The sequence below is a fragment of the Acipenser ruthenus genome, chromosome 2 (assembly GCF_902713425.1).
Source record: "Acipenser ruthenus chromosome 2, fAciRut3.2 maternal haplotype, whole genome shotgun sequence".
NCBI lineage: Eukaryota > Metazoa > Chordata > Actinopteri > Acipenseriformes > Acipenseridae > Acipenser > Acipenser ruthenus.
The window spans coordinates 18,709,877-18,726,199 of NC_081190.1; the positions used below are offsets into that span (position 1 = coordinate 18,709,877).

Consider the following 16,323-nt stretch of genomic DNA (forward strand, 5'->3'; position numbering starts at 1 on the left):
TTCCAAATTTCTGATGCCAAGGCAAATATATTTGTAGTTGCTCTCAAATCAAAACGCAAAAATATCAAGGATTTATCGAACAATTCTTATAATAGTAATATTATAATACAGCAGACTATATATGCTCACTTAGACAGCCAGACGGCAGTTCTCCAAGGAATTGATAGGATTACACTAGATATTTGGATAACACACATCTAGAAGTCAAGAGCAATATTCTATTCTATTCAAATACATACTGCTGTAAACTCGGAGGTACAGATAACAAACAGGCTTGTATACGTGTTAAAAAAAACATAGCGTATTGTAGGTTAAACTAACAATAAAAGCATGTGTTGTAGCAAGCCGTCAAAATGACTACTTTTGGCTGTTCTAGGTAGAAGTGCTCATAACTTTATTTATTTATTTTTGCGATTCTGACCTATTTTTTTTTAAGCATGCTGCTTATTTGAATATAGTGCTTTAGCATTAAACTAAGAAAAACAACCTCTGACTGCGGCACAAGCACGCCGCTTTCAATTTCCAGTTCGTGCCCAGGTTCAACTAGATGTTATAGCCAGATGTATTGCTTTTTTACCCTTAATTTAGACCATTTTGCATATTTTTTATTTAGTAGGGCTACAGGAACCTAGATTCAAAATATTATTCTGGAACCATATTTTTGAATATGATTGCCGAGTGTTTCTGTAATTAAAGTAACGAGTGCTAATCTGGCGCCTTTAGAAATCGGGACATTTTTTAAATTTTGGAGAAAAATGTCGGGACCAATAATTGGAAGTGATTGAATGGGAGGGAGGGTAACATTGGTTCTATAGCATATAGAATATTTATTATATAACATATGGAAGTGACGTCACATTAAATAAGAAATAGCTCTCCCGTTTAATTATTATTTTTGAACTACATGTTCTAAACATATAGTGTAGGATTACCACCAAAGCGGCTAGAAAATTGGCTCGTGGTTTGAATCATACAGGTGCAGTGGTATCCCAAGCATTACTACTATGTCCTGCAGTTCTAGCAACGCAATACGACTCAAATAAATGCGTTTCTGCAAAGATTACGGGTTAGATTTGCAAATCAAAATAAAGAAAAAACAAAAGCAACTGCCAGCACACGAGAGACAGACTGACATTTGACACCCGATCTGACTAGAATCAGTCGATTGAATGGGAGGTTATCAAGAAGAATCATCTGATTTAACTGGAGTCCATTGAAGGTGTTAAAGGTGATCGTCACATTTGACTACAGGGGTAATTAGCTGGCATTGGTCACAGGTGATTATTGTTAATGGGCAGCGCTATAAAAGTGTGGTCTGGAAGAACTAAGGTATCTCTTCGGTTCTTGTTATGGGTATAATGGAGTTATTTGCTGGGTGCCGTGGCGCGTCCCGGTCATTGCGCCGTTCCGTTCCATCGGCGATGCAGTTTTTCCTCCTTTTTTCCTGCTTTTTAGTTGCAGGTATTTTTGCTTCGCAGATCTCTGCGGAGCACGGCGAAACAGAGACGTATAGCGAGCTACGCAGCAAGGGAAATGATCCTACTGAGCAAGTACAGGGCGAGGAGTACGACCCCATTGAGCAGGTACAGGGCGAGGAGCACGACCCCATTGAGCAGGTACAGGGCGAGGAGTACGACCCCATTGAGCAGGTACAGGGCGAGGAGCACGACCCCATTGAGCAGGTGCAAGGGGAGGAGAACGACCCTATTGAGCAAGGTGAGGAGTACGACCCCATTGAGCAGGTACAGGGAGAGGAGTATGACCCCATTGAGCAGGTACAGGGCGAGGAGCACGACCCCATTGAGCAGGTGCAAGGGGAGGAGTACGACCCTATTGAGCAGGTGCAAGGCGAGGAGCACGACCCCATTGTGCAGGGCGAGGAGCACGACCCCATTGTGCAGGGCGAGGAGCACGACCCCATTGCGCAGGGCGAGGAGCACGACCCCATTGCGCAGGGCGAGGAGCACGACCCCATTGCGCAGGGCGAGGAGCACGACCCCATTGCGCAGGGCGAGGAGCACGACCCCATTGCGCAGGGCGAGGAGCACGACCCCATTGCGCAGGTGCAGGGCGAGGAGCACGACCCCATTGCGCAGGTGCAGGGCGAGGAGCACGACCCCATTGCGCAGGGCGAGGAGCACGACCCCATTGCGCAGGGCGAGGAGCACGACCCCATTGCGCAGGGCGAGGAGCACGACCCCATTGCGCAGGGCGAGGAGCACGACCCCATTGCGCAGGGCGAGGAGCACGACCCCATTGCGCAGGGCGAGGAGCACGACCCCATTGCGCAGGTGCAGGGCGAGGAGCACGACCCCATTGCGCAGGTGCAGGGCGAGGAGCACGACCCCATTGCGCAGGGCGAGGAGCACGACCCCATTGCGCAGGGCGAGGAGCACGACCCCATTGCGCAGGGCGAGGAGCACGACCCCATTGCGCAGGGCGAGGAGCACGACCCCATTGCGCAGGGCGAGGAGCACGACCCCATTGCGCAGGGCGAGGAGCACGACCCCATTGCGCAGGGCGAGGAGCACGACCCCATTGCGCAGGTGCAGGGCGAGGAGCACGACCCCATTGCGCAGGTGCAGGGCGAGGAGCACGACCCCATTGCGCAGGGCGAGGAGCACGACCCCATTGCGCAGGGCGAGGAGCACGACCCCATTGCGCAGGGCGAGGAGCACGACCCCATTGCGCAGGGCGAGGAGCACGACCCCATTGCGCAGGGCGAGGAGCACGACCCCATTGCGCAGGGCGAGGAGCACGACCCCATTGCGCAGGTGCAGGGCGAGGAGCACGACCCCATTGAGCAGGTGCAGGGCGAGGAGCACGACCCCATTGAGCAGGTGCAGGGCGAGGAGCACGATACCATTCAGCAGGTTGAGACGGAGATACACAGTGAGGAAAATGTTCCGGTTCAACCTCCAATACAACCAAGGCCTTACCCTGTGAAGTTTATTCCGCCTTACGGCATCCCAGTGCCTGTCACTCCCTTTCCTTTCAAGCTGCTTAGCCCTCGGGTCATCCCTGTCAACGCGCCCGTGCCGCCTGAGCTCCAAAAGGTCATGAATCCCAAGCCTGTTCCTATGCCCTGGCCGCTACCCATTAGTCTTGCTGCAGCGGTCCGCGTGTTGTGCAGCGAAAACAAAATGTACGTGAGGGTAAGGACTGACCTGTACGGATTCAAGTGTAAAGCAGGCCAGTTGACTCTGGGGACCAGCTGCAGAAGCAATGGAGTCTCTGGTGGGTATCTTCTCTTTACATACGGCCTCAAAGAATGTGGAAGCCAGGCGTCTGTGAGTATCCCATGCTGTAGAGAGTTCTGACTTTACATATTTCTAGCTTCACTTGACTGTTACAAGCAATGGATGATGCATCAGGGTGTGTGGGGTGGCGCTTTTTTTAATATACGTCAATGTAGTTTCAGGCACAATGTGTAACGTTACGATTCCTATGTATGTAGTGTGTGCTTTTATTTGTGTGTCATTTTAAACCTGCTTTCCGATGTTCTAACTCCAATTTAACTTCATATTCTCTTTCTACACCACCTTCAAGGTGGAAGCTGGACAGTTGGTGTACAAGAACGTCCTTAAATATGTTCCATCTGTGCAAAACAGTACAATTCGGAGATCTATGCCATTCACTGTACCCCTTCAGTGTCGTTACTATAGGTAAGGAACCTCTTTCTAATTATACGGCATGGCAAAAGCGGACTTGTTTATTCTTTTAAATCACCCCGGTTTTAAAAGCGGTTTAACAAAGCTAATGTCCAAGAGTCATATTGCATTGAAAAACTCGTCCGCTTGATTCTTCCTGTTTGTAGGTATCACCATGTCTACAGGCACGGTATTCGTCCGCTTTGGAGGAATCCAACTCGGTTCAAGAGTCTCAAGACCCCATACGGCTTTGCCCTAAAAATAATTAATGGTAAGCAGAACTCTTCAACGGTTATATAACTATATAAAGCGTAGTGTAGTACCTACAGCATGTCTTGGGATCTGTATATCATTAAGGGTTCCCTATTATCTATGATTTTAAATAGGGTGTATACAGATGAGGACAAGTACTGTTGAAGCGGGGGTGCTACACTGTACTGTGGTTCTCCTGGGAGTCCACATGTCAAAATAGTGTCCCGTTTTAATGCTAATCCCCCCCCCCCCAACTGCATGCTTCAACTGTCTATTCCACCCTCCCACCTTGTGTGGGTTTTTTTTTTTTTACTCCTTAGGTGACTGGGTTCCTGAGCGCATGATGAATACATTCTACCTTGGACAACCCATACACTTTCAAGCTACTACCAATCTTACTATTCCTGGGACAAAGCTTTTCATCCACAGCTGTTATGCAACCGCATCTCCAGCTTCAAATTCAACGCCCAGATACACAGTGATTGAGAATTATGGGTAAGACTATTGGTTATTCTATGAAAACCTGGATGCTGCTCTCCTGGCTTTCTGTGGAGGTCAGCTGTTCTAAAACCACTGCATGACTGATAATGCTTCACAGGGATGCTCCAACCCTGTGCTCACAGTTCACTTTGCATGAACTACAATTTTAGATGGAGGCAAATGTTCAACTTTATGGCAGTTGTAGTATATGGCTTTGGTGTCGCATGTTGCAAGGTAATGACTTGGGAGTGACTTTATTGACACTGGAGTTGCATTACCACAGCAATGACATTGCATCTTCAATATGCCAGGGCTTACAAATTACTTTTTGCAATCCTGTTCTGTGCTTGAAACCCACATGCTCTTTTCATTGCACTTCCTCCCTTTCCAGGTGCATGGTGGACAGCAAGTATGAAACCTGTAGCTCCCATTTTGTGCCTCCCAGAACCAACAATACAATCAATTTAATTGTTGATGCTTTCCAGTTCAACACGCTGTCCCCTCTGGTAGGTTTCCCTTTGTACCTGCTCATCCCTATACTGGGCTTTGGCACCCAGATCTCTTCCAATGCAATTGGAGTTTCTTCTGCTACTCTGACACCAGTGCCGTGTTCACTCTTCGTAAAACGATATTGCCAGCATGTGTTGGAAGTGTGACTTTTGCATGAAGTGAATGGCAGCCCAAAGTTAATGGCTATGATCGTGCCGTGTTTAGGTGGTGTGGCCTGACGCTCATTCAATGTAGTTAAGATGTCTGACGCGCACTGCTTGCATGCATGAACACAAATGGTTAGCTGCAGAAGTTGACCAAGTTGCTCTCCAGTCATCTGGTGTATAGTCTGTCTAGTATTGCTAAGGAAATAATTCTCCATTCTATTCCCAAGGTAAACAAGTACTACATGCACTGCACAATGGTGGTAACGAGCAACAGCATGGTAACGCAGAGTACCAAGTCTTGCCACTATGATAAGAACATGAACAGGTAGGTTCCATTTAAGGGTTAAAGGTATCGCTCCATTGCATGTCTTGGGTAGTGCAAGATGAAGGCAACCATTAATGATGTGTTAATTTTCTAGAACTAAAGATTTGGTTTCCATAGTTCTGGGAGGGTGGCATTCCAATGAGGCACCATGCTCTTTCTAGGAGCATGTAACTTGAGGCAGTTCCATGTGAATAACTACTAATGTCTCTGTTCAGGTGGGTGGAACTTGAAGGTAACCACAGTGTCTGTTCCTGCTGTGACTCTGTGTGCATAAATGAAGATGTGACTTTGCCCATCGGTATGTATACGACCCCCAGAAAGCAAGGGGAAGGGTGTAAAAATTGCAGATCCAGTAACTTCTGCTTGAGTGACTCTTGTAGCAGTGGTAAGACCTTGGCTTGTACGCTAAAATGTATTTATTTTTAAATGTATCCCCTCAGTTACTAAAAGCACCATAAGCAGCGATGCCCTGCTGGTCCTTGAAAAGCAGGGAGGTGACGACGGGGAGAGGAAGACTGGCGCGGCCATTCTTGAACTGGAGGACTTGCTGTCTTCCGAAGGCGTGTCCAAAGAGGATCGGGAGGCACTGTCTCCAGAGGACGATGCCTTTGACGAGAATGACTATAACAGGCTTTTGGATGTTGAGGCAGAAGGCCATGACAATTCTGATGATCCTAACCAGCATTTGGAAGGTACCTATGATGCCTCCAAGGTGCCAGAGCACAGTGACACTGAGAACTATGAGGGGGCTGGGGAGCCTGGTCACTTCGAAGAGGCGGATGAGTGGAGGGCTCTGTCTGCAGAGGAAGCCGGTATGCTTTTTTAATTCTTGCACATTCTGTGGCTTTTAACTGGCGTACGGAGGGTCTACCATGAGGAGTATATGGGAAGAAGCAAAGTAATACCTCAATTGACTTTATTGAGGATCTGGCATGTTTTTTTATTGTTTAGTTTTTGGAGATGAAGCACTCTGTAGTTGTGGTGTGTGTTTATTGTGGCACTTTTAAAATCCACATTGCCCTTGTTCTGCATGCAATTCTAATACTGATCATCCGTGTTTCTTTCTCCAGGTGGTAACTGAAGATGCAGTTCTGTCTAGTTATTGGATTATCATGACTGCTAAATAAAGGTGTTGACATTTTTGTATACCTTTTTTGTACTTTCAGTTATTTTGTCCCTCATCTGAATTGGTTTTAAATGTACCCAGTAAACAAATGGGCTGGGTTAAATAAGTTGAGATCAGTTGGCTCCTCTGAACCACCTCCGATTTTAGATGGGCTGAATGGCCTCCCCTCTACCTTTTTAGAATGGTGGCTTTTGTTTGGTTTAAGGATGAGACTTGAAACAGAGCTCCTGTTGTAAGTGACTCTGCTATTGCGTAGTTCATCTCCAAGTCGCTTTGGAGAAGTGTCTGCTAAATGACTATAAACTGACTGAATGCTGGTATGTGCTGAGGAAACCACAAATCTAGGACCAACTTTTGCCTTCCGTTTCATTAGAAAGGAAGTGTGACAGCCTCCATACCCACCTTGGTCTGGTGGGATTACACCGCCTGAGAGCAGGGGAAAAAGCTCCCCATGCACTAACATCTGCTGTACTTGAACCACCACATCGTGCCAAAGAACCACAACCTAAAACTTTGGACACTGAACAAAAGTTGAATATCTATTTGATGTGCCTCAAAGCTCAGGGATGGAAATAAAACTACTAGCTTGATTAGCCACATTGTGTACAGGTAACAAGATCAGGTATTTTATTACACTCCCAGTAAAACCAGGAATGGATCCAACTGCTTGTAACATGAGTTTCTGCCATCCAAAGCATTGGGCAATGTCATGATACAGAACAAACAATCCATATTAATGCAAGTATATGTAAGAATTACATTTGTCTTGTAATTCATATAATTTCCAATCTCTGCACATTTTAAAACCCTAAAAACACATTCTGCGCACTAATTTGTTTTCGCCACTTTTTTTTTTCCTTATTTAGAATTCAGAAGGTCACTTCCCCTCCCAAAATATAGTATAATACATTATATGGAAAGGACCATACAATGGGTTCCATGTTTATTTTATAGGACAACTGGTATTTGGAGTTTAGTAAAAGGAGACATCTAAAGTGTAAGGTTAGAAACATAAACTTTACCACCTGCTTTGTTTGACTTACCTGTTTGTTTTTTTTTTATTGGAGAATGAGCCAGCTACTCCTTATCCAAGCATGCAGTTGCTAGAAATCACTGGGTGGAGCTCTGTATTCTCCAAGAGTAATGCAGTGGTGTCAGTCAAGATGGATTGGGTTGATCTGCAGGGCTAACTTGTCTCAACATTTAAGTTACTTTGTGTACGATGTATCATACCCACACATCTCAAGAACACTATGACTTTCCTGCAACGGAATGTTCTACAGTTGAAACTAGATCAGGACAAACCACTACCGACAACACTGGCACAAATTACTAACTTCCTTAATTAAATTTTCACCAACAATGTCTTTTAGAACACATTACCATTGCCCAAAATGTGCATTTAGTACTTATACATTGGTTAAATTAATACAACATGTTGGCTTAATCCATGCCCATGAACCAAGTTTTACTATAATGTGTGGCCTAAACAACTGTCGGTGTACTTTCTTTAAATATGAATCCTACAGACGACATGTTTATCGAAAACATAGTACAACAGTTACGCATGAAAATGTAGTTCAAGAAGTCATCAGTCAGGAGGAATATGAGCATGTTAATGCAGAGGATGTTCATAGTCATCCTTTGAGTTTAGGTCAGTTGATGGAAAATTTCAGAGAAAATGTATGTAGCTTTATCCTGAAGTGCAGAGAAAAGAACATTCTTCCACGGTCTGTTCAGCAGGACATTCTTGATGATGTAAATTTCCTGCTCACATTTTTCAAAGAGAACTATGACTCCTTAATTGTGTATCATCTCCAACAGAGTGGTTTCAGTATTTCAGAATGTCCTGAACTTGAACAGTTGGTTCAGACACCTAACTTTTTTTTGAGGGTGCAGAAGTAATTCGTTCTCAGCACATGTTACAATAATACTGTAAATCAAAACTTGATATGACAGATCCTAATATTAACTGTGTTAAATATGCTACAAGGGATGTGTTTATTGGATTGTTACATGCAGAAGAAATCCCATTATTTTTTCAAATAAAGTACATATTGAACATGGATACTCGGTGGCTTTTGTGTGGGAAAATGTTAGTACCAGTTGCCTATAAGAAACACTACCATGCTTATCGGGTAATATTTGATAATGACTGGACTGTGGTAAAACCAGGAGATGAAATAGATTTTCAGGCACTTGACATGTATTCAGTTGATGATAATCTTTGTGTAGCAACAAGATGCTGCACAAATTAGCAATCAGCATGATCATTTCATTGCAATGCAATTTTAGCATGCATTCTAAAGAGACACTAATATATGAATTTCAATTTAATTCACTGTCACTCATTACTAACAATTGTAGCCTATAGTAAAGCACACTAGAAGCTTTGTAAATACTCCCTCTGAACTACGTCGTCAGAACATAATACTTGGATTGCATTAATTTCTTATGAACTGGAGTTGTTTTTAATATGTATATGTGGCTTTAAATTATATTATGGTGAAATGTATTCTGGTTTTAAATAGGTTGTTGCTTATTACTGCGTTTTACATAAAATCTAGATTATGGGTTCTCAAATGTTTAATGCTACGGCTTCTACAACAGACCTAGATCATTGTTTTTTGTAGAATATTAAGGTTCCTTTTTGTTTTCAACTGTGACTACTATGCTCTGTCCAGCAACTGGACTTGGCAATTAATTTGGTTAACACATATGTATTGGTAATACATATCCTCTGTACCTTTACAATGCTCAAAGTATTACCTAACATTCAATAAGAAATGTAAGTTAAGAAAAGCTGCTGCTTATATAACCTATTTTTAAAGGCAATTGAGTTTGACTACACACCCAGAAATTGTGCTCTTTATTTTAATTTCCAATGTTTGTCCCCATATTATAACTATGAATTGTAATGAAAAATAATTTTGTAATTGTTTACATACATGATTAATAAAAGGTGAAATTCCTGTTTTATTGGTCCTTGAGTGAATGATTTTTGCAGAGGTGTTAAAAAGATTGGCTGCCATTCATTTTACATATACTTTTATGCATCCAATTTCATTATTTTTAACTTTGTTCATTTTTAAACTACTTACCAGCTATGACTGTTTTTGAAACATGCTTTATGTTTACTACCAATTCAAATGCCTGTACTTAAAGAACATAGTGAAATGTGGAGCCTTGCCGCTGTACCTATAATGGTACAACTGCTTTGTCACTGTAGTGGTACCATAAAGTGACAAATCTGTATCATTTTTTATGGGGTACATTTTAATTAAAGTTCCCTTAAAGGTACAAATACAAGTGTTTGTACCCGTCATGGTAAATTAGCAAGCGCTACAATTTGGTCACGATGGGTACTTATAAGTACCAAGACATTAGTACCATTAATAGGTACATAACTGACATATGAGGTACAAAACGAAATGGTACAAATTTGCACCCTCCAAAAAAGTACATATATTGTACCTTGAAAGGTACCACTACAGAGACAAGCATTTCTACCTTTTTAAGTACAGATGTGTACCTTTCTTTCTAACAGTACTGTATATTTATATGAATGGCACTGAAAGGATCTGGTGCTTGCAGTGTGAAACAGGTAACCCTTGATGCTAGAACTCTGCAGCTGTGTAAGGAATAAGCGCTGCAGGGACGCAACTATTAATATTACCAAGGTTTAAAAAAAAAACAAAAAAAAAACGTATGTTACTGTACCAATCACAGACAAAACACAGCACTGTATTAAACGCACTAGGGGCCTCTCTTGACCATAAAAGTAAACAGTGTAACGCACTTCCTAGGTTATACTTTGCAATACCTGGTGCTGATGAACTACAGCTAGCACATTAAATAACGTGTGTATATATATATATATATATATATATATATATATATATATATATATATATATATATATATATATATATAAATCATATAAAAGGCTTTATTTTCGAAATTAGCGCATATAATGCATGACGTTAAAAAAAATGAAAAACTAATAAAATAAACATTTAAAAAGAAGATATTGTGTAAACAGGTGTAAACTGCTATATGTACATACAAAATTGTGAAAACAAAGTCATTATTTACAAAAATAACACAAAAGGCTTTTTTTCACATTAAACTATAGTGCTCAACAGAAAAGAATGCATCAGAAAATATCGTATACTGGCCATGGGCTTTGGTTTTGCCCAGAGCTATAACTAAGCATTTAGCTACCGGGGCATGCAATTATATATATATATATATATATATATATATATATATATATATATATATATATATATATATATATGCATGCACCTCTGGTTGAAGAAACCGGAGGTGGATGGAAAGACTCCATATCGTAGCTACCGGGGCATGCAATTTTATATATATATATATATATATATATATATATATATATATATATATATATATATATATAATTATTATTGTTATTGTTATTTTTTATTTTTTTTTATTTTTTTTGGATGTTTGGAGTTAGGATGGTATTTACTCGCACATAGTTTTGAATGTTATTTCCGAATCTCTCCTTTAACATGTCTGAAGGGGACACTGTATTACTTGAAACGTGTTAACAGTGAGCAGTTACCTTGAGATTACAGACCAGGTTCAGACGCATTGATTGGACTAATGTATCCTCAGGCGACCTAAGACTCACCGTTTCAACGGTGTCAGTTGTGCTCAACAGAAAATAATGCATACAGAAAAAATTGTATACTGGCCATGGGCTTTGGTTTTGCCCAGAGCCGTAACTAAGCATTTAGCTACCGGGGCATGCAAATATATATATATATATATATATATATATATATATATATATATATATATATATATATATATATATATATATATATATAATTTTTATTATTGTTATTTTTTTTTCTTTTTTTTTTTTTTTTTGGATGTTAGGAGTTAGGGTGGTGAGCAGTTACCTTGTGATTACACAACAGGTTCAGACGCATTGATTGGACTAATGTATCCGCAGGCGACCTAAGACTCACCGTTTCAACTGTGTCAGTAGTGCTCAACAGAAAAGAATGCATACACAACAATATTGTATATTGGCCATGGGCTTTGGTTTTGCCCAGAGCCGTAACTAAGCATTTAGCTACCGGGGCATGCAAAAAAAAAAAATAAATAAATATATATATATATATATATATATATATATATATATATATATATAATTTTTATTATTGTTATTTTTTTTTCTTTTTTTTTTTTTTTTTTTGGATGTTAGGAGTTAGGGTGGTATTTACTCGCGCATAGTTTTGAATGTTATTTCCGAATCTCTCCTTTAACATGTCTGAAGGGGACACTGTATTACGTAAAACGTGAATAAAAGTCTTAAAACGTGTCAACAGCGAGCAGTTACCTTGGGATTACACACCAGGTTCAGACGCATTGATTGGACTAATGTATCCGCAGGCGACCTAAGACTCACCGTTTCAACGGTGTCAGTAGTGCTCAACAGAAAAGAATGCATACAGAAGAATATTGTATACTAGCCATGGGCTTTGGTTTTGCCCAGAGCCGTAACTAAGCATTTAGCTACCGGGGCATGCATATATGCATATATATATATATATATATATATATATATATATATATATATATATATATATATATATATATATATATACAGAACCATATTGGTTCCTCTGAAGAACCTTGTATTGAGGTTTAATATAGAACCATCAGAGTTACTCTAATGAACATTACAATCAACATTCTATAGAGGGTTGTTTTAGTTAATATGGAAACACCAGTTTAGTGATATGTAGAAACTTGTGGTTCATCAGAGAAAAAAACAAATGTATACTTTTAAGAGGTCTTCACATCCTTTAGAATCCCCCATCCTCAGAAGTGTAAATGCTTTGATAAATCACTCAATTCAAGATGCCAACAATTTTTATTTATTAAACATTTATATAACAATTTAGTGTTTTTACAGGTTAAACCATTAGTGTAGTTTCAGTTTCAGGTTTAGTTATATATGAGTTTTACACAGTTTTATTCGACCTGTGTGTTTTTAATAATTAAACCATATTATTTACACAGTGAAAAAAAGTGTCTCAGAGCAAACTGGAAAATAAATCTATGCATCCCACAGATTTTCCTGGAACTTACACAAAATACATTTTCAAGAACATGTAATAGACTTTGAAAAACTTGAGATAAAATGCATATTGTAACTGATGAACGTGGGTTTCTTTTTTCTTGTTCATTTTTTGGTGGCACAAATTAGAAGAGATAGAGTACAGTATTTAGATCAGAGCTTATTATGAGTTTATGATATCTATAAATTAAGACTGAAAGTGTATTAGTTTTTTTTAGATCAAAACTTCTATTAAAAACAATTTACATTTGTTAGAAACAATTAATTTTCTAATCAGCCATTTACATTTAAAAGAAATATTTTTTTGATATGTACAATTACATTTTTATATCAAACATTTTGTTTGTGTAATCAAATTAAATTGTTGATTCAATAAATTCATTTAATTTCAGATTAAATGTTAAAATGGCATTCCATCAGATCAATATCATTATTCCCCAAGTAAAAGTGCAGTTATTTGACTGTACATCTTTAACACTGGCAAAGGTACTTTGTCAGAGGTACTCAGGTTCATGAAGTACCTTTCCATGAAAGTCAGACCATTTTTTAGAGCTTTAGGATACTCAATGCCCAAGGAAAAATAAAGAGAAAAAATACATTCAACAGCAAGGGTGATATCCATTCCTGGACAATAATCACTGAGTATCTCAATTCCATCAACACAAACAGAGATGTCATCTGCTGCCAATGGGCTTGTTGTTCCCTTGAAAACGATAGTTGCCGTAGGTGATGGTGGTACATGTATAGATTTTAAAATAATAATAATTAATAACTTTATTCAACAATGAATATATTTGGCTAAACTAAATGATTTGTAAAATATTTGTTTTAAATTATGTGTAATTGTACTTCAGCAGCATCTCACCATACCTACAAGCAGTGGCGGCTCGTGTGGTGGGGCTGCGGCTACTTTAAAGGGATTGTTAATTGCCTACAAGTCTCCCTCATAATTCATTAAATATTTAACAGATATCTTTAAATATTTCAAAATATCCTTAAATCAGTTGAAGATATCTTAAAATATTTTAAGATATTTTGAAATAATTCGAGATATCGTAACATATTTTAAGATATCTCAAAATGTTTTACAGATATCTGGAATTAATTTTGAGATATCTCAAACTCATTTTGAGATATCTCTAAATGATAATTTGGCTTTGTACTTAACATTAAATACATCAATTCAGTTAAGCTACATTTAAAAAGTAGAGCTCAATTAACTTACTTGGTCAACAACAAACAACAGATTTTCCCTCTCTCAAAACAAAGCTGGCAACAGCAACAATGCAGCATTCATTCTCAGTCCTAAAAAAACAAATAGGGTATCAAATCATACACAAAGTACAAACCACACGGAAGAGTGTTGAGCAACTCTGGTCTGAGAGGTACAGGATCTGTGGCTTTGCATCACCAGTGTATTACCAGTATGTGCTAAATAGAGTAGAATTAGCAGTGAAAAGTTTAATAACAGTTTAATAAGCAGTTCTCCAGACATATGCAAAAATGTAAGTGACATACAAGACGGTTGGATTAACAGAAGTACTGTGTAGACACATCCATGTTTCCCCAGAATCTAATATTAACTTAAGCAGCAGTGTGGAGTAGTGGTTAGGGCTTTGGACTCTTGACCGGAGGGTGGTGGGTTCAATCCCAGGTGGAGGACACTGCTGCTGTACCCTTGAGCAAGGTACTTTACCTTGATTGCTCCAGTAAAAACCCAACTGTATAAATGGGTAATTGTATGTAAAAATAATGTGATATCTTGTAACAATTGTAAGTCGCCCTGGATAAGGGCGTCTCCTAAGAAATAATAATAATAATAATAATTAATAATTCCACCAGTGCTCTCAGTTACATTCATGAATTCATTATTTGCTAAACTGCACAGATAAAGAATAGTTTTAAAGATTTAAAGGTACCTAAAAAAACACACAAGACTGTAGCTCTCCAGGACCAGGACTGACCACCACTGATACAAATGTTATTATGGATTGGAGCAAAAAAATGTTAAGAACAGTATCAACAAAGTTTCTAAAAACCTATTTATGCAGGTTTTTCACATTGGTTTTTATGCCCGTGAGAGTTAAATACCAGCTATCTTCCCCATGAAATATTATGCTCTAAGTGTACGAAATGAAGTTGCATCATGTTCTGTTTAATAGTTATTTATAGATCCTATTCTGAGATAGGTCAAAACAATTTGATGTACAATAAATATTTCTTATACATTACCATTTTCCTGTGTCTTATCTGAAGCATCTTCAATGTAGGACATCACATTAGTTAGAAGAGGCCCACTAGAGAGTCTGAAAATAGGATCTACCATTCTGGATAGGCCACTCATTAGGTTCCGTTCCAAGTTTACTCCAAAACGTAGTTCTACTTTGTGCAACAGCTAAAATACAGATGGTAAAGTTATTATTATATTTATTTATTTATTTATTTATCAGATGCCTTTATCCAAGGCGACCCTACAGAGCTGTAAAACAGTTGAATAATTGAGTTGAATAATTACAAATAATGTAGTAGTTAAAAAAAATCAATAAATAAAACAAAATCAAACTAAATTGAATGCGAGCAGAAAGAAGTTGCATGGGAAAAACCAGGAGCACTGGAGTTTTGTCAAAGCTGGAGCAGGTGGATTGCTGATGCAGAAAGGTCACCTAGGAGGTCTAATTAAAGTGATTATACATGCTTATAACTAAAAATATTAATTTCTGATCAATCACCATAGTAGAATAAAAACTAGTACCTACCAGTTTAGGATGCTTTAGGAATGGAAACAGACCAAGGACTTCTTCAGTTGACTTCTTCTCCATCATTCTTTCCCGAGTGTGTACAATTCTATTCATGCTGTCACATATGGCTTCAATGTTCGGCCTCAATTTCGTTATTTCTTTTCTTATGGAGTCCAAGTGTTTTGCAATACTATGCTCGTCTTCTCCTGGGAACTCCTCACTTTGCATCTGCAATATTTACCATAACGTTGAGTAATTCAATCTTCTGATCAGACATTTACTGCATGTATTCTCTGTGCTTTTCTTTACTCTGAGAAAATGCTAAAGATCAAGTACTGTCCATGAAAGCCAATTAGCTAATAAACTACACAATCACATGTATGCACATATATAAAGTATAATTATATGTACATTAAAAATAAATAATTTGAAATGTACTGTTTCAATCTATTTCTGTCAATGCAGATCCAAGAGTTAGGCTTACAGATTCTCTTCTCTTTTTCATGAGCGGTTGCTGTTGCTCTGGTGCAATTAAAGCACGCTTCCTTCCTCGACCCACAGCACCAAACTTTTTTTCATGTCTTCTAAAGTCTCCACTGAACTAAGTGACTTTCTCTCTTTTTTGAATTTATTTCTCAGTATTTCAAGTACAGTAGCCTGAAACAATGAATGAAAGTTAAACCTATGTCCATTATATGCCTATAAAAAATACATATCAACTAGTAAAAATATATTTAACGCTACATAATTTTGACAAATTAATGTTTATTTGTGTGGAAGGGTGGTGGGTAATTCACTGACACAGGAGACAGAGAAATGAGGCTGAAAACACCGCACAGGTGCCCAGTTTTATTAGAAACTTATTTTGGGTTCAGCCGGCAGAGGGCGCTGTTGTCTGTGGCCTGCCGTACCAGCTATGGTAGCGACAGAGCCACAACTATACCGGAGCGGTACAGGGTACAGAGG

The 16,323-nt window shown here is 39.2% G+C and overlaps 2 protein-coding genes across 2 annotated transcripts; both read left to right on the plus strand.

The window, feature by feature from the left end:
* The first annotated feature begins 1,346 nt into the window (after window positions 1-1,346).
* Window positions 1,347-3,669, plus strand: LOC131705016 (uncharacterized). The gene is made up of 2 exons (XM_059006918.1): window positions 1,347-3,290; window positions 3,550-3,669. The coding sequence occupies exons 1-2, from the start codon at window positions 1,350-1,352 to the stop codon at window positions 3,667-3,669; spliced, it is 2,061 nt and encodes a 686-aa protein (XP_058862901.1). The 5' UTR covers window positions 1,347-1,349.
* A 142-nt stretch (window positions 3,670-3,811) lies between these two features.
* Window positions 3,812-5,367, plus strand: LOC131705020 (zona pellucida sperm-binding protein 3-like). The gene is made up of 4 exons (XM_059006928.1): window positions 3,812-3,921; window positions 4,223-4,397; window positions 4,774-4,888; window positions 5,266-5,367. The coding sequence occupies exons 2-4, from the start codon at window positions 4,243-4,245 to the stop codon at window positions 5,365-5,367; spliced, it is 372 nt and encodes a 123-aa protein (XP_058862911.1). The 5' UTR covers window positions 3,812-3,921; window positions 4,223-4,242.
* Window positions 5,368-16,323: the final 10,956 nt, after the last annotated feature.